General features: G+C 42.0%; 1 protein-coding gene across 1 annotated transcript in view; it reads left to right on the top strand.

Annotated features, from left to right (window-relative positions):
* Positions 1-20,401, top strand: part of fam20cb (FAM20C golgi associated secretory pathway kinase b) — a 56,596-nt gene extending 36,195 nt beyond the window's left edge. Inside the window, exons 4-11 of the mRNA XM_006800933.3 lie at positions 11,137-11,229; positions 15,188-15,303; positions 15,841-16,021; positions 16,321-16,430; positions 16,605-16,686; positions 17,712-17,771; positions 17,976-18,126; positions 18,560-20,401. Of these exons, the coding sequence (XP_006800996.1) occupies positions 11,137-11,229; positions 15,188-15,303; positions 15,841-16,021; positions 16,321-16,430; positions 16,605-16,686; positions 17,712-17,771; positions 17,976-18,126; positions 18,560-18,676 (910 nt within the window). The 3' untranslated portion in view covers positions 18,677-20,401. The remainder of the gene's footprint in view (positions 1-11,136; positions 11,230-15,187; positions 15,304-15,840; positions 16,022-16,320; positions 16,431-16,604; positions 16,687-17,711; positions 17,772-17,975; positions 18,127-18,559) is intronic.
* The last annotated feature ends 1,829 nt before the right edge of the window (positions 20,402-22,230 follow it).

Below are 22,230 nucleotides of genomic sequence, written 5' to 3'. Positions count from 1 at the left end.
ATAAAAGCAAGGGTGGAAATCTCCCACTGATTCCAACTGTGCAAATCACAAAAGCTGCACTCGTTTATTTCCTCCACAAACGTCGTAGCATATCCTCGCTGTAAAGTGTCACATTTCAAAGGCACGGATATATATTCGCAGTCTGTACAGTTGTGTAACATAATGTGATTATTTGGTCAATATGTGGCCCTGCATGTTACTCATTCACGCAGCGCCGTGTGAGCCAACTGATGGTGGCAGCGCTTCACTGATGTTGTTCCTTTGAAAGCTGAATGAATGCGGCAGATTAAGGATCATCTTTTATGCCGTACAGGGAAATTCATCATCTCTCCTTCCCACTTGCAGACACACACACACAGACACACACACACACACACACACACACACACACGTTATCCAACCCTGCTTTAGAAATGGAAATTAAAAACAGTTCAGTCTTGCTCTTATATGGTTTATAAGGGAATTTACTGAAGCATGTTTGCATTTTTGTTTGAAAATCAGATCTTGTGAATGTTTACTATGCCTTCATGTTATGTTTCTCACATAGAGAGCAGGATTTCATAAGGAGAGAATTTATCCATCCATCCATCCTCCCTTTCACTCTTTATGATTAAGTCCTCTGACTCCAGCTTCCAGGTGGAAGGAAAAAGCATTAGGCGTTTTTGCAATACTTAATTGAATTTCACTCAATTTTTAATCGAAGCCAATTTAATTAAGTCGGAGCCCTTGCTGATTTCCTGCTGGCTTTGGTGCATTCAAAACCAAGTAAGAACCGACTGTTTATTTCCAAGGAATAGGACAACTCCTGGAAGTGTCTCCCAGGCAGTTTTCTATCCACAGCCATTCCATAAATAATACTTTTTCTTCCTCCTCTGACAAACAAAAAGAGAAAGGCATGTTTTTTTGTCTCTAATGAAGAAAGCAATAGATAAGTAGAGGTGTTGAGCTAAACGCTGGTGCTGTATTAGGATGTGTGCTGTTGCTGTATCCTGCACAGATAAGGAGTTGATGCCTGCTCAGAGGGAGTGGTGAGTATCTCTCTCGGGTTATGCTGAAATGACGACTTCATCTTTATGGCCAGTTTATCTGGATGGAATATTTGCACAATATCCACACTTACCATGACGGATTAATGCAAAGATAATCCCAGTAGAAGTCTTAAAATTAATGGCGCGCACGTTTCACCTTTTTCTGTCCCTTGTCTCTCACCATAGTCTAAAAAAGCCTCTCAATAACAATCTAGTTGAACATCCTTCTTTCAGCGTCTCCCTCCTACTCCTCCTCCTCCTTCTCCTCTCACAGCTAACAGACTTCATGGTGTCATGCCACGCAATAAACCTCTAATAGCTGTGTTTTGCTCAGTGATTTTCATTTAGGGCTATTCTTTGCTTAAGCACAGGCCTCTTTGAAGTGGCACCGGGAAAAAAGGGAGAAAAAGAAGCTGTTGTGTTCTAAAGGCGTTGGCTATTTATTCAGGATGACTGCATTTACATGGTGCTGGCCCCGGAGGACACAGAAGCTCAATTCGCAGCTGAATACAGATTCTTTTAAAATCACTTTTATTGCATAAATCATTATATTGACATTAGCTTCATGCACACACGTTGAGAATGCATTTAACACGCACGCATAGCTGTTTTCCACAGGGAATAGCTCAAGCTGTAACAGTGATTTTTGCACTGTTTGTGTGTGCGTGTGCTAACCTAGTTGTCATCATGCTATCTCAATACTTTCATCACTTGCCAGTGTGTGCGTAAGGGTGTGTGTGTCCTATTCTGTGAAGCCTATATGTGCCTATTTGTAGTTCATTCTACCTAAACCCCTCAAAAATGTGTGTTTACACACCTTCCTCTGTGTGTGTGTGTGTGCGTGTGCGTGTGTTAATGTGTTACAGAGAGAGAGGGGTAGAGTGAGCTTTGCCAGAAGGAAGCAGCTGTCTTTCTGTATGTCAGGCCTGGGATCTGAAGGGGTAAAGGAGTATAGAAGGAGGAGGAGGCGGAGGATGAAGAGCACTGCAGTGCCTGGGGAGCCATGACAGCTATCACACTTAGAAACTGTGACACACAAGTTAAACACGCACACACACCCACCTGGATTGGTCTGTGAAGGTTATTTAGAGAGCCCTTGAGTGTTTGCGGTGTGCTAGTTAAAAATCCTTGAGTGAAATTTTTACTACCTGACTCATTATGGCTTCTACGCTCGGACTTTACGAGGTGTTGAAGGTTGATGCTGATTTTTTTTCAGCTCACATCAGTTTGTGTCTTTATAAACGCTCATTTTTTAAATTTTGTAAATTGCCAGTGTTGGAAAAAAAACAGGCGGCGTTTCTGTTGGGCTCAGCAGTGATGGGAGTATTAAGGCCTTTCACTCAAGAGGTGCGCTGAAATGCTTTTAAAAGAAGAGTGGTAGAGAGCGCACTGAGGTGCAGCAAGTCAAATCATGATTTTGAATTTCAAAGAAAAAACACATTAACGTCACATGAAAAGGCTTTTTTCCCTTTTCCTTTCTTTCTTCCTTCCTTCATTTCTTTTCTTTTCCTCCTCTTCTCTTTCCTTCAGTCCTCTTTTCCCCATTAAACTATAAGGAAATTAAGAGACAAATGTGTTGCTCCTTTTTCCTGCCTTTTCCTTTCCTTTGGTTTCATTTCCTTCTGTCACCTTCCTTAAAATATAAGGAAATATAAAAACAGAAAATGTTTTGCACCTTTTCCTTCTTTCTCCCCTCCACTTCCTTCCTTCCTTCATTTCTTTCTTTTCTCCTTCTTTCCATTGCCTCCCATTCCTTGTCTTGCACCCTTTTCTGTCACTTTCCTTCCTTCCTTCCTTCCTCCCTTGCCATCTTTCTTTCTTTCTTGCATTCTAGCTTTCTTTCTTTCACACACACAAAATGTCTTCTCAGTGCACCACCCACAGAGCGGAGCACTTACTCATACAAAATAAGATGTCACATCTTCCCATTTGTGCGGTAAAACCTGCGCTCAGACATAAGATTACAGCAGAGGGTTATAGCAGCAAAGGCCAGTAAACAGCAACACGTATCGTCAGATACAACAAACACGCAGGTGCGCCTGTCTCATATGCTGGTAAAAGCCTTTTTTCTCAATTTATCAAATGTCATTGCGCGAAAGGTCAGCTTTCACACGCATTATGCTTGAGATAAAACAATGCACCGCCTCCTCTCATCCCCAATCTCCGCGTGGTTCTGATGGTATTTTTTGACCCATAAATGGTATTCGCTATCTTACCCTCTTATGCATTTAAAGCTTACCTGCTGCCTTGGCGCTCAGCTCCTCCCTCTCGGGGTTTAGAAAATCATTTAAGCTGCTATTTCTTCTTTCTATGAATGTGTGTGTGTGCTGTGTTTGTGCAGATGTGTACGTACGAGCGTATATGTTTTTGTGCACGCGATCTTGCGCTCTCCCCGCCATGCCCGTGGGTTTTTCACAGATGATCTGTGACAAGTGTGTGGAGTCAGCCCTTTGGTGGGAACCCGCTGGGGCTGGAAGATGCCCTTGTCTTTTTATATTTTGCAGCATATCTTTTTACTCTTCTCTGCTTTTTTTCTCTTTATGCTTTGGCCCGCAACCATAGCTGCGGGCTTATGGTGATCGATTGGCCGCTTGACTTTGAAACAACAGAAAATATCCTCTCCGGTCTATATCCAAACGCACCGTGACATGGTGACACCCGGGTTATTACACATCACCTTGGATAGGATATTCACTCCGGTTGTAAAGTCAGATGAAACGATATGTTGGGGATGTTTTGTTTCCATAATTCAGCTCAGCTGCAGATGAAACAGAATACTGCAGCACGAGCAAGGATTGCTTAAAAGTGAGCAGTTGGACCATGAAAAACATGAAATGCAAATGAAAAAAAAGCATATATTATGATTTGTGTGGAAGGAATTCACAGTGAACGGCTTTGTGCATAATTTTGACTGTCACCACATTTGAATTTTTCTCCATAATGAATGAGTTTAAGCCACTGAGATGCATTGCTGATGTCTTAAAAAGGATTTTGATTGTGAGCAACGGGAAAAACTCAATGAGGGAACATTCTGAGAAAAGAGAACTTTTTTTTAACTTTGAAAAAGCAAAAGTGAACAAATAGTTAAGAGAGTAACTTTTGTTTTTTGGGTTTTTTTTTTTTTTTTTTTTTTTTACATCTTACCTTCTCAAAGATAAAGGAGCAGATGAAATACACTGTGGTAAACACTGCTTTCTTCCGGAGCTCAAAGCTTGTATTAGACTCCAGAACACAGAGTTTGAACACGATGCATATTATATATAAACTTGCTAAAAACTGCAGCTTTTGTTTCCTAAAGCCTTGAGAGGCCTTACATGGACAGCGAGATCGATTTCTCAGTTGTCAGCTAATGCTAGCTAGCTTGGTTAGCAAAGGGCATCTATGGATTGTATGAATGGATCACAGAATTTAGCCTGACATGCAAATAAAATACTGTAACATAGCTAATTATAAATAGAAAAAAAACATCTAACAGGCTGTTAATGCAGGTAACAGCACAGGAAATCATATTTCTTTGTCAGAAGTTTGCATTTCAAAAGTGTAGTTCAGAGGTGATGCCTAACAGGTAGGCTGGGATTATACTTTCCTATATATGCACCAAAGTATACTACATGATTCAACCACTTTTAGCAACAATAACTTGATGTAATTTTTTTTCTGGATGACTTGATCGCTCTCTGAATTATGGCTCACTCTTCTTTACAATGTTGCTTCAGTTCATTGAGGTTTGTGGGCATGCCAGGGGTGTCCAACTCCAGGCCTCAAGGGCTGGTGTCCTGCAGGTTTTAGATGTGTCCTTGATCCAACACAGCTGATTTAAATGACTAAATTACCACCTCAACATGTCCTGCAGTTCTCCAGAGGCCTGGTAATGAACTAATCATTTGATTCAGGTGTGTTGACCAAGGGTGAGATCTAAAACCTTCGGGACACCGGCCCTTGAGGCCTGGAGTTGGACACCCCTGGTTTATGCACAGCTCTCTTAAAGTCCACACCGCAGCCTTTCAGTCAGGCTGCGGTGTGGACTTGACGGAGTTGTTCCAACACCTCGATTTCAGTTGTTGTAGATTTGCTGCTGTGCTCGGGATCATTGTCCTGTTGCATGACTTTTGCTGTACAGTGGTCCCTCGTTTATCGCGGGATTGCGTTCCAAAAATAACCCGCAAAGTAGCCAACTTTATTTTTTACAATTATTACAGATGTTTTAAGGCTGCAAAACCCTCACTACACACTTTATACACTTTTCTCAGACAGGCATGAACATTCTCTCTTGTTTAAACACTCTCAAAGTTCAAACCTTCATAGAAAAGTAAGTCCAGTATTATAGAGTGAAACTAAAGGCACCCGCAATTGCCTTTAACGGTGCAAAATGTTTTCGTCTACATTGTTGTGTTTGTTGGGGAGAAAACTTACAAATATACAGTACAGCACTTCAGAGTCACAGCGCTAGCAATCGAAGATTTATGTAAATGTGACAAGCTGAACACATGCTGTACTGTACAGAAGACACGGCACAAGATTGATTGACAATGGTCTACAGCCAATCAGGACACAGAACACAACACGCTGTAAAAAACAAACAAAAAAAACCAAACCTGAGAAACAGCAAGACTGCGAAAGGTGAACCGCGTCATAGCGAGGGACCACTGTATACTTAAGTATACAGAGCAAAACAAGCTAAAATCCCTGCACCACCGTGCTCCACAGCAGGTATGAGGTCTTTGTTCTGCTATGCTGTGTTTGGTTTTTCTATCACTGCACATTATAGCCAGCCATCTCCTCTTTAATCCAACTGTCCAAAGGATATTGTTACAGTGGTTTTTTTCAGATGCAAGTTTGTCGTATGTGGCTTTCCCCTTTCCTTTTGAATACACCATACACATTAATTTTGTTAGTGTACTCTCACGAACTTTGACAACTGTATGTTTATATCTACTGTCAAGATGGCTATTTTACCACGTGAATCTACTATGACTGACTTGCTTTTAATGTCAGCCTCAAGTGGCCATTTATGGAACTGCAGTTTTGGGCCTTTGTGCTGGCTTTATTATTAAACCCCTGAGGTTGTTGCGTGGTACTAACCATGCAGAAGAACTTTTAAAAAGAGAGCTGGTATTGAGCTGTACCATGGGAAATTTAGGGAATCCTGTAATAGCTCACTTATGTGGCCATTCAGACAATTTGCAATAGTGGCTGGTCTGAGATAATTTTACACAGGGCAGGAGATCTAATATGATAGGATACTATATATTTTATTGTACCCTTAGGGAAATTTACTGAAGAATAAATTCTCATAAGGGTACAATAAAATATATCATAGTGTATCACATAAAGGTTACTCGGTGTGTGTATTTCAGCTTCAACTGATCATTAAATCTAATGATTAGATTTTTATTTGCAGATCTTATTAAAATACTGTGACTTGATGTCAATAGCAGGTCGAATGGAAACGCCTTTTCCCCCCATTCTCCTTGGTCCCCTCTGTGTCTCGCTGGTGTTTCACAGGTCAGCTATGTCCTGTATGCACAGGTAGATTTTCCAGATGCAGCGCTTTCATTCATATTCTTTATGTTTTCACACTGCTGTGTGTTTGCTAATAGACTTTCGCTGCCCCGGTGGCTGCCGGGGGCCCCTCGGAGCAGAGCCAAGAAAGTGTCTGGCTACTCAGTGTAAACTATGTGTTTACAGCAGGGCCAGGGTCACAGTGGGCATGCTCAGCTCAGTGCATCTCACCTGCTTGTGATGATAAAGGAGCTGATGTTTGGTGTAGAAAGACAGCTAAGTTCTAAATATACTGTTACTTTTCTCTTGCTGAGGGGGAGAAGAAATGCATGCTGTAGATATCTACGTTTCGTTCAGCACGAGTCCGCCGTGGATTTGTAAATATTTTAAAGGTTGGGCTCGAGCAGGCAGTCCAAAATGAAAAGGACGAGTAGCTTTCGAACAGCCGACATCTCTGCCCTCCTCACAGTTTCCTTTGAACTCAGTGCATACTGTGTACTCAAACATTTATAGACTTTATTATGTGGCATGCATTTATGCATGTTTCCTCTACCATGCTTTGATGGAACGCTTCCCTCGTAACGTGCCCTTAATGGTTTGTTTGATCAGGACGCGCGCAGATATTCCAGAACACAGGTGCTTGTGTTCCACGACTCAAACACATTGTTACATAATGCAAAACAGCTGCGTATTTGTGAGTTCAAAGGTACCTGAGAGACGTACCGTAGCTCGTCCTCCGTGTCATCACTGCTAATCTGTCTGTTTAACCTTCCGTCGCAATTTATTTCGCGTCCTTCCTTCACTTCTTCCTCTCTTTACCCTTTTTCCTCCTGCTCTCACTCGGCGGCGGGGCAGGGGGGTGCAAAATGACATGCTCTAAATAACTTTATTGACATTTGAATTGGTTGTGGACTGTGGTAATTATCCAGCCTTCCTGCTTCCTGGCTGGCATTCAGTGAGAGGAGAGCATCAGTGAAGCCACATATCAAGCCAGGCCACAGGCAGAGATATTTGTCTCAAGTATAAACATATACCGCTGGGCTCTTATATTCTTATTCGCACCATCATAGAGAACAGCAGTGATTCAAGCATATGCACCTTGGACAAGCTTTGTTGTTGGGTCTGTGGAGCACTCACGAATAAAGCACCTTATTGTGGTTTCTTCCCCTATACAGGGAGAGGAGTGTAGCACGACTACGTGAAGTATTTTAGTGAGTTTCTTTAAGGCTGAGTGGCCATGAATCATCGCACTAGAATGTTTGTTCATTCTTATCCTCCAAGAAATCTCCATGACTACGCTCCTGTACGGTCAGCACAGTCATGAAACACTGGCAAGTTAGGGCTGCAGTAACACACGTTTCCTTGTAGTATTTTTTCTTTTACATTATCTTTGTTTTAAACTATACAACAGTCTGCCAAACAGGGCTGGAAATCAGCTTTCGTTCCTTCTAAAGGGGTATTTTATCTACTGCTCTCTCATCTTATCACAATGTGCGCATAACATTCAAAATGTTTATGATTTTGGGCATCGCCATCTTGTTAACTTTAGAGCCAAAGATGATTACATCCGAACTGGAGCCTAGGTATTTGGGGATTTGAAAAATCTGATATATCAGCCGATATATTTTTTCTTTTCCCTTACACTTGCTATTTGTGGTTATTTACAAGTCCTTACTAAGATAATGTGGGAGTGCAGGTAAGAATAAATTTGTTGCAGGTTACTTGTTTTCAGTCTGCTTAGCCTTCCCCAAACTGCACCTCAATTCTTAATTAAGCCATTCGCCTTTATCTGCTAAAAACTGAAATATGAAATTATATTCATTTTCAAATAATTATATTTTGTGATACCAATATATCGACATCTCTGTAATATCAGCTGATAATATCGGCCAAGACAAGAGAATATGGTTTGCAAGGTGCGTCTATACCCATCTTCTAATCAGCATTTAGTATTATATGAATAAATATCTACTCGCCAAAACTGGAGCACAGGCTTCTTGACGAGGTTGCTAGGGCAACTGAATGCACTGATAGATACATTTGTCGTGTAATTCCATTAAAAAGACTAAACAGCACCGCGAACATGGTGAGAATGGTCTGGTACTGACTCAATATAGTGGAGGTGCATCCGCCTGTCACCTAAAGCAGACATGCAACTAACTGATAACTTTGATACATTTTAAACAGGTGATTATCACGTCAGCCAGCCTTGAATGGTCAGTTTTCCACCCACTTGAATACAGGTTGGCCCAGTACAGCTAATAAGGATTTATCAGCTTCACCTCAGATAATATAAAACTCTCAAAACAAACCCTTAAATTCAAAAAGAAATATAAAATTGTAAAAGAGCAATGCGTTTGGAATCCCTCTTATAGAAAATGCATGCTTGGGTTTTGCCATCAGTTTAACTGAGTTACAAGTGTGCCAGTGTTATAGGTTTTCTGTGGTTAATGAACTTGGACAACAAGGCAGCGCTTCAAGTACATTTAAAAAGCTTTCTGTTGTTCAGTTGTAAATAAAAAGGTAGTTTTTGTTAGTGAGCTTTACTTTTGGTAGGTGGATGCATTGCACTGGTTGTTGTTCCTTCCTGTTTCCTTTGCTTCTGTATGCCAAGCTTTACTGACCAACTGCGTGCATGTAAACATTACCTCTTCACATTTTAGTCTCCAAAATTCATTTATTCATTGGAGGCCAGTCCCCCTGGCAAACAATACATTCAGCACTTGACTTTACGCCGCTGTTGATAAAGTAGCTGCTTAATGTGTCGGCGTGAATGATATTTGTTTCTGTCGCAGAGCTGCTGAGCAGCGTTGGGGGTAAATAGACGCTGCTTTCCGCTTTCATCATTTCATTTTTTTCCTTCGTGTGGAGCGAGAGCTGTGTCCCTGAAGCGAGGCTATCCAGAAGGAGAGAGCGATACAATCAAGAGACAGCGGTTGGCCTTTACTGGCAGAGTCTCAATGACCGCTCGGGAGTGAGGCCGAGAGTAAAAGAGAGGCAGAGAGTGAGGAAGCAAAGACTGAGGAACGTTAAAGGAGGAATAACTTACTGCTTATGTTAACTTTAGATGCTGAACGTAGTCGTCTAATGCGAAAACACAAGCCGAACGTCTTTTTAAAAAGCAATATTCTTGTATTCTGGGCAGTTTTGATGCAGGATTCACTCTCAAACTTTTCTGCTTGCTGCAGTCAAACTTGGCCACCCATCTGCACGAGGCTGCCTGTCAAATGTTCGCAGGGGAGATTGAGGATGGGGATAGATTTTAGAAAGACAGAACAAGAAAGATAAAGAAGGAGAGGAAATTGGTGTGTGGGAGGGGGTTTAGTGGATGAGAGTGTTTCTGGGCTCCATGTTGGGTTAGTTAATGACTGGTGCATATGTCAGCCACGCAGCTGTGGAGCTACAATCAGCCAGCCAGCTGAGGAAGGGAGTGACGGATGGACTGGAGAGAGAAAAAGAGAGATGCAGACAGATAGAAAGTATTAAGCCGTGAATGCGCGCACGCACAGACACACACGAAACTAGAGAAAGCAGTTCTGAGGGAGAGCAGTGAAGCAGAGGAGGTGAGATAGAGGATTTTGAGTGAAATAAACAGAGAGAGCCATCCAGAGGGAATAGAGAGCGAAGGAGAGAAAGAGAAGTTGCCAAGATAGTTTCCATTCTTATCCTCCCTCAACTAGCTGAAGTAGAAATGGCAGAGGCTGCAGTCCAAATCATTACACTCAGCTGCCTTCCTGGAAAGTATTTACTGTTGTCAATAACAAAAAAAAGACCAAAGAGAAGGCAGAGTGTATAAAAGAAGAAAGTTTCATGGCTCTCTTTGCATTCTTTATAGATATTTACATATTTTCTATAAGCAGCATCTTCTCAGGAATTCTTTTCACCTTTGCTTCCTTTGACCCCCGTTCCCCCTCTTATTTTTACCACGGCCATCCAGCCTGTCCTTCTCCATCCTGGCCCATGTTCCATCAGCTCTTGGATTTAAGCCTTTAAGAGCCTCTTTTCCCTCCAGTAAGAGCTTTAAGGCAGAATGTGTGTGGAATGCAGTTTTTTTAAGAGAGGGAAGGATCAGAGCTGGACAGAAATAGGTAGGGTGAGAACAGGAGTGGATGCTTCTGTAGAAAGTGTTTGACCTTGAGTTGTCCCCGCCTTCTCGCTGCCCCACAAAACACCCTGGGTAACTCTGACGAGGGTCTCTTTGTGAGGCAAGGACACTGGTTTATTGTGCCTAGGTTATTACTCACAAATGGTGTTTGTAGTATTAGCTGCACAGGTGTAAAGCCTGGGCGGATTATCACTGACTGGGCTGCTGTGGAGTGAGACATCTGTGGAAATGCGTTAGGGGTTAATATGTAGTGGACCCGTCAAAGACTGTGACACTGAATTCCGGTCATTTTGCACGCCTGCGGCTCGATTCTTTCTGTATCCACGCTAATTAATCATTGAGAACAGTGAAATGCATGCATAGCTCGATGCGTAGTGTCAAATCGCTGCAGGTTGCTGGTTATGCATAAGATATATACGAGTGTGTGTGTGTGTGTGTGTGTGTGTGTGTGTGTAACCCCTCAGCTAACTGTGCTTTTTTTTTTCTCTTGTGTTCCTGCAGGCAGACCCGGGAGCAGGAAACGCCGCCAGACTTCTTCTATTTTTCTGACTTTGAAAGACACAATGCTGAAATTGCAGCCTTTCATCTGGACAAGTAGGTGAACACTAGCCTGTCACAATACTCTGAGACTTTTTGAAAACCACCAGTCCCTCATATAAAGCAGGAGATCAAAAGATTTTAGCTTTTCCGTACCTTGCTGCAAAGGACAAGATTATCAGCCGCAGGCGAGCTGCACATCACCATAAAGGCGAAGATAGACCTTTTCAGTGTAAATGTTTTATTCTGAATTTTATGTGCCTGTATAGGCACAGATCACCGTCACTAGATTGACATGCCCAACCAGTCATTCCAGTTAAAACCTTAAAAAAACAGGCAAGATATCTGATTCCATGCTTTTTTTTAATCGAATAAAACCATAAAGCAATTCAAACAGTTCAATTGTGAAATTCCAACATACCTATTTACTTTTAAAATGTAAAATAATGGCATCATTTTATTTTTCCATAACCCAGCTGATGAATTCAGATTGAACCTAAACATGTGTCGATGAGGCAGTCAATGATTTGCGCATAACAAATTAAATCACATCATTTTTGATTTGTAATTTGTTGGTTTTTGACATTAGAGTTGGTGTGAACTCGAAGGCAGACTGTTTAGTTTTTGCAAGGGCAATTTATTGGGTAACATACAGTCTTGTTTGTGAGCAGCGGTACTGTGGCTAGCTTAAAAACTCTGACATGCAAAGCAAATGTAAGGCCTTTAACTTTATTAAAGTGCAGAGGGATTCAGAGTTGCAGATTTTTACTTGTAAAATGTATAAACGTCTTCATTAAAACACATTATAAAAAGCAAAAGGAAACACAATAAAAATACACTTTTATTCAGCTTCCTGGGTCCAACATAATAATGTTTGGAACGTGGCTAAAACAAGGAAAGATGCAGCTTGGCACAAACCAGAAGGCAAAAGCTCAATTTAACTGAAACAACGTTAAAGAATTAGCTGTGAAAAGCCCTCTTCCTTCAGGGGCAGCAGTGGGTGTCTGGCCTTGAGCACCATAACACCCAGAAACAGCCCTGTTGCTACAAACACTTCAGACTTAATAAGGAGGGGAGCAAAAAAGCTCATGTTCTTAAATTTACGCTAACCTCCCAAGTATTTTTTCCACCCGCGAGGGCCAACATCCTGCAGGGCTTTGTTCCTCCCTGATTGCTATTTCTTTTTTGCCTGTCCTCGTGTCAGCTCATTAACTGCCTGGGAAGAACACCAGATCCGTGTACCGGTGTCTTACAGTAACGCTTTAAGACACGTGTGCTCGTGTGAATATTCTCCATATTTCGTGCGAAGCCTCGCTAATTAATGCGTGAATTCTCTTACATAATTGCTCGATTAGCATAATCTGGTTATTACAATATCAAAGGATAGAAAGATCAAAATGTTGCCATTCTACCTGTTTTTAAAGGTTTGAATGAGGAAAAAGAAAATAGCCGATTGAAGTCACCCCAAGCATAGCAACACATAGTCATTACGCCGTGTGGATGAAAACCTTCCATATTCTTCTGCACTTATTTTCACATTTGCTTCCTGTCCCTCAGATACTCTTTTTTTTCACCCAAACACAGTGAATTGTGCGAGTTTGACCCATCCAGCAGAAGCTGTGAGCTCCGAGAGGCCATGAGTCATAACGGATGAATGCTGAACTCCTGCAGCTAGCATCTGACTGAACAATGACTACAGCCTCCTTGCTTAGCTAACAACCAAGCTCTCTGACTTCACTGCCTTTACCAGGCTAGTACTTTACGGCCCACCCGGCTGCTGGAGAGACTTTAATGAAAAGAGAAATCCTCGCGAGGGCCTCCGATCGACGAGCGAGAGCAATGAGCTTTAGTGCGTTGCTGTTAAAGTCGTGCTGACGTCACTGTGGCTGTTTGCTATTACGAGCAGAGGGCTTGTGTTGTAGTCTGAATCCTGGTGCTCCTCTGTGCTGACGCGAGATGATACCGAGGTCTTGCGCACATACACACAAACACACACACACGTCTACACACAATAGGGCCATAGAAGGCCGTGATAGTGAATCTGCTTTTCCTTTAGGCACAATGACACAGTTCATCTGGAATTGCATTAGAAGTGGCGTTCTTCACCAGTCTGCTTCACATCTGGTCCTCCTCGCCACATACACACATGAAAATATGCTCCAGCATATGTGTGGGTTAAGGGGAAGAAGAGGAAACCAAAGGCACGAAAGGCCCTGTGCCATTCTAAATATAAGCCAGGCAGGGTTTGCCAAAAGCAGCGCTTAATTTTTTTCCTTATTTTGTCTGTTCTAAATTAGAGCCTGTCCAGAGAGCTGCTGCTGCTGCTGCTGGTGCAGAGGCTGAGGCTACACTGCCTCCCAGGGGGGCCCACAGACACACACACACACACGCACAGGCACTTTTAAAGCATCACTAGCACAGCCGCACACACGCATACACACACCAACACTGACAATGTCTTTTCCTATATGGGCTAAACTGCTTTAGGCATCATTAATAATGTGATTGGATTTAACTGGGAAGTGCTGCATTAGGTAGTCAGCAGATTTAAAGTCATACAAGGCCAAATGTGACCTTAAAATATTAAACCATATAAGCCCCAATCTCATGAGACTCACTTGGGTCTTATACATTTTCTCAGCTGGGAATATGGGAAGCAGCGATTCCCACTGTTGTTCATTTCATGGCTCTAGCAGGTTCTCTCAAACCCAAACTAAATATAACGCAAGTTTGAAATGGGCACTGTGGGAATTGGGCTTATCAGAGGGGACGAAGATGGAAGAAAATGTGTGTGAGTGATAAAAGAGGCAGAAGCCAGCACTAGCTGTTCCCTTTAGCATGGCAGCGGGCCCAGGCCCAGCAGGCCAAACAGCACCGTACAACACCGCATCCTGTGTCCTTCTGTCTCTTTGACAGAGAGCAGGAAAGAGACTGCACGTGTCTGTGTCACTGCACCCGCCAACACACTTGATGGCATCATTTGTATGATGGGCTTGTTCTCCCATATCGCTGCATCTCTCTTCTCTCATTCCCGCGCCTTCATTTCATTTAATCAGTCTGTCTCCCCGTGTCTCCCTGCCCTCAGGCCTTGGCCATTAGGTGTTGTCAGAGGTATCAATTTTTAAAGAGCCCATGCTGGTGCTGTAGTGGGGTGGCTGCATACATGCAGGAAGACATTCACGCCATATTAAACCTTTCTTTGACCGGAAACCAGCCCGTATCTGGGCTGGTTTCCGGTCAAATGATGCAAAAACACAAACCCAGAAATAGATTAGAATGCACTGCAAACTTGTATCTCTCAGCATATTAAGGCAATAAAAAGCTGCACTGAAGTTAAAAAATAGCTTAATGTAGGACCACAGCCACATGAAAACCACAGGGAGGTTTACCAGCATGTGGCTTAACTGTCTGGTACTTGTGTCACAGTGCCCCCTTCTGGTAGTGACGTTCAATCACATAAGGTTTCACTATGACAGCACAGGTATTTCGCTCCAGTGGCATAACGATGAAGTACTGATTCCTCTAAGTGAGGGATTGTAAGTTCACCTCCCATTTGGTGTGAAAAGGCTTCTCTGCATTACAAACAGCTGGTCCCTGTTGCTGCTGTGCACACATAGAAGTTCAATATACGGCAGATTTTCAAAGGACAATGAAGGGAGGGGTCATCTGGTATCCTTTGGCAGCCCTATTGTGGCCTGTAGGTTGATGTTTGACAGTAAAAGTTAAACTAACTAAATCACATTTGTGCTTTTAGATTTTACTCAATTATGACTCAGTTGTTGCTCATATTATTATATTATATAGTCCATGCATAGAGTGAAACATTAGGTTAAAATAATGACCTGTGTCTTGTTGCAATTACTGCAACTACCAACACTGTTGACGAACGGTCCAGATCCAAATAACCACGGTTAATGTATCTTTTGTTTGGACGCGTGCACTCATCGCTTTCATACTTTTTTGGTGGGCTGCCACTGAAGTCAATTGACCCTGAGTATTTGTCTCCATCCTGTAGGATCCTGGACTTCCGTCGTGTCCCTCCTGTGGCCGGCCGACTAGCTAACATGACAAAAGAGATCCGCGATGTTACACGAGATAAAAAGCTCTGGAGGACCTTCTTCATTTCACCAGGTACACATCTAGACTATTTTTAGCTTCTCTTCCAAAAACCGCTCGTGTCCATGTGCAGTTTCCCAAACATCTGCTGATGGTCTGAATTGTTGATGTCAGAAGAACACCTTGAAAGATTATTTAACATCCCCCCCTCAAAAAATGCAAAAGCACAGCAAAAATAAAGCACCTCCTTGATCATAATGTAGAGCATGTCTTTTGGCCTGAATTGCTGTGATATTCATTTGCATGGGATTAGTATTATCAGGGGACTTTACCTTGTGCCAAAGCACGACAGTTAATTAGCAATGCAGCTTTACATATTATACACGAGGAAAATTGTCACTGGATTAAAATTACTGACAATCTCAGCAATTAATACAGGTCAGCGAGCATCCCCAGGTAATTTCAATCGGGTGGAAAATGGCCTTTAAATATATGTGGACCGACTGACAAAAAGAGAAAAAGAGTGCAGTGACTCTTTAAGTATTTAGCACTGACTGGCTGATCAGAGTATTAGTATATGAATGTGTTTGCTTTTATTTTTCTGACTTTTAGCCAACAATGTGTGCTTCTACGGAGAGTGTTCCTACTACTGCTCCACTGAGCACGCTCTGTGTGGTAAACCTGACCAGATAGAAGGATCTCTGGCCGCCTTCCTCCCGGACCTGGCCCTTGCCAAACGCAAGACCTGGAGGAACCCATGGAGACGCTCGTACCACAAACGGAAGAAGGCAGAGTAAGACGTCGATCCCGTGTTCAGACACTCTTGCATTCGCACGTTCAGTAGAAGCAAATACTGAGCGATTCACTGCAATCAGGGGGTGTTTATTGAAGTCACTGACAGTTACCAGCAGCATGAATTCGTAAGAGCTGTGCAAGAGGTCATTGCTGACTGTACAGCTTTAATTTCAATCTTATTACGACGCAGGAAAAAAACACTTCGATCTAAAAGTAGATAGCATAAAAGGGAAATGGGTTTAAAAGACATTTTCCAAATCAGATGCAAAAAAATAAAAGTATTAAACGTTTCTTCAGATGGGAGGTGGACCCAGACTACTGTGAGGAGGTCAAACAGACTCCACCTTATGACAGCGGCACACGACTGCTGGACATTATGGACATGACCATCTTTGACTTCCTCATGGGTGAGTGTCTGACATAAGACGAGAATCAGTTTTCTACCAACGCAGAAAAGTCGGATTGTTTAGTGTTCAGTCGAGTGAACGTTATACAGTATGTAGCCTTATAAGCAGGTATATTACTCACATATCATAACATCCACTAGCTGATTTGTTTTTTGTTTTCCTCTTTCTTAACAGGAAACATGGATCGCCACCATTATGAGACATTTGAAAAGTTTGGAAATGAGACCTTCATCATCCATCTAGACAATGGCAGAGGGTGAGTCAGTGCAGCACGTTTGCTACTTTGACTCATAGCTTAAGTTTAGAATGGGTGAGTGCCCGCTGCGGGTCAGGGATGAGTTGTTGCTCTAAATAGAGGAGTTTAAGTATCGTGGGGTCTTGTTCTTGAAGGAGGGCTTGGCTGCAGTGATGCAGACGCAGCGCTGGTGCATCGTGGTGAAGAGAGAGCAGAGCGTAAAAGCAAAGCTGTCAGTTTATTGGTTAATCTACATTCCTACCCTCACCTATGATCACGAGTTTTGGGTAGTGACCGAAATAATGAGATCACAGATACAAGCGTCATAAATGAGCGTGCTCCAAAGGGCAGCTGAACTCTCCCTTAGAGATAGTTTGAGGTTGTGCAGTCATTTGAGAGGGTCTCACAGTAAGTGAGGTTTGAGGTGGTTTGGCTATCTAACAATGATGTCTCCTGACTGCCTCTAGAGTGAGGTGTATCGGGCATGTCCTATCGGGAGGACGCCCTGAGCTTCTTTGCTTAAGCTGTGGCCCCCTGCGATCCGGCCCTGAATAAGGAGAAGAAAATGGAGGGATGTTTAAAGTCCTTATACTAATTTATGACACCATGATTTCAGTTCTGGACTCTACTAGAGCAGCTTTGCATAATTAACTGTTAGCATCTCTGGAGCTCCACAAACAGCGCTGTATATCTGAGATGACCAAATAAGGGATATCAGCTCTCAATGACATCATAAAAAACAAAAAAGTGTAATTTAAAAAAAGCTGAAAAAATTTATATCGCTTTGAAGTTTCGTCTTTTGGCTCATAAGACTTGATTTCATATTTAAAACTTGCTCGTATATGAAATGTGAGCATCCACCATTGCAACAGTGTACACATAAATTAAGGAAAATCGTAACAGGCTATGTTTAATTTTGTCCGGCCATTCAAATTAAACCAAATAAGTGAAACAAAAAAAATAATGCTCAGGTGTTGTGGACACGATGCACAGAAATCTGGAACCACATCACATTTTGCACACTTATTTATGCTTTTCCATCCTAGCTTTGGAAAACACTCGCATGATGAGCTGTCCATCCTGGTGCCACTGAACCAGTGCTGCAGGTGAGGTCTTCATTTTTGATAGTTCTGGAAGGATAGTGCAATATAGAAGGACAAAAACCTATTTAAAAATTATAATCTGTATGAGGCTAGTAAAGCACATGGGGTGTTGTTGTATTTTGGTGTGAGTGTTGCTGAGCAGAGGCAGAGATGTAAAGCGTGTGGCTGCGCTGACTCTTTTTTCCCCCGGCTGTTCTCTTTCTGCAGGGTAAGGAAGTCTACCCACTTGCGACTGCAGCTGCTGGCTAAGGAGGAATACAAGCTGTCTGTGCTCATGGCAGAGTCCCTGGTGAGGGACCGCCTCTCTCCTATCCTCATCCAGCCACATCTAGACGCCATGGACCGACGACTGCGCCAGGTCAGTGCTTCACACTCATAAAGCAGTTTGCTTGGGATTGTCTATTGAATGTACTAAATTGAAACTATAAACAGTCAGTAAACACATTCATTTGATAATTACTTAATGTTTTTCAGCAGCTAGAAGTGACTGAAGACTTTGATATCCGGGAGTCATTGACCAGTAGAAAGTGTGTTTGGAGGACAAAAGAGGAACACATTTACTTAAATGCAGTCTCAAATTCTTAATCCCAGATTTTCCCTCGTTTCTTTTCATTCATAAACAATAAGAGATCACGAACTGGAAGTCTCGGCTCTTTGACGAGTCATCAGGAGTACCACAGAGGTCTGAGAGTGGTGTCACTGTTCTCTTGTTCTTGGAAAAGCTAGTCAGTACTTAGTGGTTACAAAAAAGCTCACTGTGTACTAAAAGCTTGGCGTTTTCTCGTCACCAGGTGCTAAATGTGCTGTCAGATTGCATCGAAAAGGAGGGATACAGCTACGTGGTGGAGGACGACCTCCAGGGATACCAAGGGACAGACCACGCCCACAACGGCCCGAGAAGGAGGTAGCTGCCTCGGGGGGCACTTGGCGGCAGGACTTGGACTGACTACCTGGAGATTTGAGGCTGGACAGACCAAACCCAGTCTACCTTTAAACTGAACTGGAATCCTGTAACGCAGATGAACTCCATCTGTGCTTAATTTCTCCGAGGGCTTAAATTCTGCTGAACTTACAGGAAAGCCCACCTTGCCGAGGTAATAGGCTGCGCAGAAGAGGACGCCTGCTGGATAGCACTGAAAAAAAGAACAGTGCATTAACTTGTAACTGTACTGATGCCCGAGACATGCTGAAGATTTCTGGAGCGATCCGGGGCTTAGCAGAACCGAACCACCCCGCATCACCTAGACTCCTTTGAAAAATCCAACCCTGAGTTTAGTGTACCACCACAGCCGACCCCGCCGACCAACCAAACCGCTAAAGTCTTGCAAAGGACGCCTTCTCTCGCCTTTCTGGTTCAGGACCCGTTTTTTTGAATTCAGTGAATTCCGAGGGACTTGTAAAAGAATCCGGCCCCCTCCTCTTCACATGCTGAATTATGTGTTTCTACCTGCTGTTGAATATTGCAAGCGTTATGGTTAACCAATCAGGGTGCCTGGAAGAGGTAGAAGGGGACTTCCTGTTATCGTCATTATGAAAATGATATTGATTTGCTGCGATTTTTATTTTTTAACTTTATTCCTGCTGAGCCGTTTCAGCATCTCATAGTTGGACGATGAAAAATATTCGACTGGAGTGGAGTGCAGGTTTACTCCTGGATTAGCCCATGAATTATTGCCCATAAATGTTACATGTCCTTAAGAGAGTATTTATTATTTATTGTTCAAAATGAATACTAATCAGTAACATATCTTCTTTTTCCTTTTTTCTTTGTCTTAAAGCTGAATTTCCTTAATTTGTCCACAAGAGGGCAACCTGAGCACGTGCAAAAAGGGTGGCCAGCTGCCGGGTACTGGCAGTCCCATTTTACAGGCACCACACATCGCCACCTGTGTTTACAGCATTTACAATTTTTTTTTTGTTCCCCCAACTTTATTGCCTTCAGCGCAACAGACATGCGGTTAGAGTTACGGTACCAAAAGCCAAATGTGACACTAATGTTTCTTTGTAATATATATTTGATGTCCAGATGTTGCTGTTGTGGAGAGATTATTTTTCAGGATGTATATTTCATTCATTACCAGCAGCTCATTGCTTAACTGTTGGTGTCGATGATTCAGTCACTGGCTGAAAGTTTAATATATTACATTAGGAAAAATCTAGTGCCTGTGCAATGATAGAAATACTTGAATGTCTGGATTCATAGCAGAAAGGGTTAAGCTCCTCCTGGGTACGAGCTATAGATAAGACACAGAGGTCTACATATGTGTGCTGACTCCATCTGTTCCATAAGGGGTTTTTATTAAGTTTCCATAGTCCTGTGTCAGGGCGGTACAGTGTGTATGGATGTATGGGTGGATCAACGGAGAACCTTAGATGGTGTCCTTGAAGTGAAAATGCTTCTTTTTTTTTTTTCTTTCTTTTAGTTTTTATTCCGCTCATCGTTTCTGTGGATTTTATCTTGAATTTCTTTGCATCATGGTAAAAGTGCAATAAAACAAAATCAGCATAATTTGAGTCTTTTTTTTCCCTCCGTACACACTTCTTCCTGACAGTAACAATGTGTCTTTTTCATTCTCTAAAGCAAAGCAAGCAACCTAATGTGAAATGTCATTAAACAAATCATATGCAAGCACTCTTCCGCCTCTTTTTAGTGAGCCAGATCATTTTGACTCAGCTCAAGAAGAAGAGCGAACCTCCTCATCCGCCTCAGTGCCTCGCAGCTTTCTGAGCTCTCTCTTTTTCTTCTGACCTTCAGTCCTCAGGATAGTTAGGATATTGGATTAGATTTGGCCTGTTCAACTTTAATGTGGATCCTTTGGTTTTGTGGGAGTAATTACTGTTCCTTTTCATGCTACACGAAACACGTAATGTGGTTCAACAACATTTAAAAAACTTCATAACTCATTACAAATGTGCAAATGTTCCTTGGTTGGTACTTTACCTGAAAATGCCCCAAACTTTTCCCCAAACTAGCGAGACCTGTGAAAGTTAGTAAATTTATTTGAAGCCAAGGCAGAAGTGGGTAAATTGCAGTTCCTCTTGATCAGAGATGTAAAACCCATTTTATATCAAGTGCCACAAACGCTTAAGTGGGGCAGACCAGTAAAAACACAGTTCTGTGAGTGTAAACAAGTGTAGTTGTATATTTCATCCCTGAAACATCTCAATATAAAAAAAGAGGTGCAATTTCAACAGCGCATCTCAGTTTTACTACACAAAAGAAATGCTGCTCTATTTAATGAATGAAATCTATCAACATGACTCTTTGAGCTTAAATTGTAAAAAACATAAATACATGTGTATGATTTATTTTACTGTAAACTCAATGTAAAAAACTGAATTTCCTATTGTAGAAAAAATGTATATCGTCATACAAATTTTTAAGACGTCCAGTGGGCCAGATTTGAGTCTTGGCTAGGCCAATTCTGGTCCACGGGCCTTATTTTTGACACCCCTGCTCTAGATGCTGCTTGAGGCGAGCTGTAAAAAGAAATCAATCCCCACAAACTCCCACTTGTGTCTAGTGTCCCCCTTCCAACTTTGAGTGGAGGGAATGTTTTATATTTGGATAATTGCAGTTTGTAAATGCATTTAAACACAGAGCACCCTGTCATTTAACTGGCAACAACAATTCTGAAAAATATAATAATAAATGCTCAACATGCATCAAAAACATGTTTTAGGAGTCCTAAAATACACGTCCAAATACACGTCACCAGTTTGGTGACGTGTATTTGGAGGGGCACAGCTCGTCAGTGAAAGCAGTTACAACCATAATAACTCGGCTCTCAAGTCAAGGTAAAAATAAATTTAAAAAAACAAAAGCAATGTGAGTTTAAAAGCTAAGATGAGAAAAGTAGCGAGAAGTCAGATAAAAAAGATTTAAAAAATAATCAATAATTAAAAATTCTTGAAAGTACATGGGGTGGGTGGATACCATCTGCCTGAGAATAGCTGGTGTGCTACATGGACGGCTGTGATCCTTGATTATACTGTGGGCCTTACGCAGGCACTGCTGGAGGTAGATCTTTAATGGCAGTAAGGCTCATGATAGTGATGCTCTTTGTCACATCATCACGGAAAAAGCCTCCCTGGTTGTGAATCATGTTGTCTTCCTCTTGGGGAAGTGTGTGTTTGTGTGTGTTTTGTCTTCTTCTTAACCCTTCTGTCAATGACGTTTTATTTATTTATTTACAAGAAAATATCTTTCTCTTGCCAAAATTTCCACTGAGGACATCCAGGTATTAAAGAGGTCCTTCAAACTGATGTTGAAGTTGTGGAATTATGGTTAAAAGTTTAAAACTGTTTGTTTATTAAATTTCTTTTCTTTTTTTCCCTCTCAGTTGTAAATAACATCTGTCAGCATCTGTAGACAAGAGCTTTAGAGAAGCTAATAATTAATATGCATGTACCAGTTATGTTAATATATTCAATTCAATCCAATTTTATTTATATAGTTGCC

The sequence above is a fragment of the Neolamprologus brichardi genome, chromosome 8 (genome assembly GCF_056152115.1).
Source record: "Neolamprologus brichardi isolate AB-2024 chromosome 8, ASM5615211v1, whole genome shotgun sequence".
Lineage (NCBI taxonomy): Eukaryota > Metazoa > Chordata > Actinopteri > Cichliformes > Cichlidae > Neolamprologus > Neolamprologus brichardi.
This window is presented reverse-complemented; position numbering and strand designations above follow the sequence as displayed.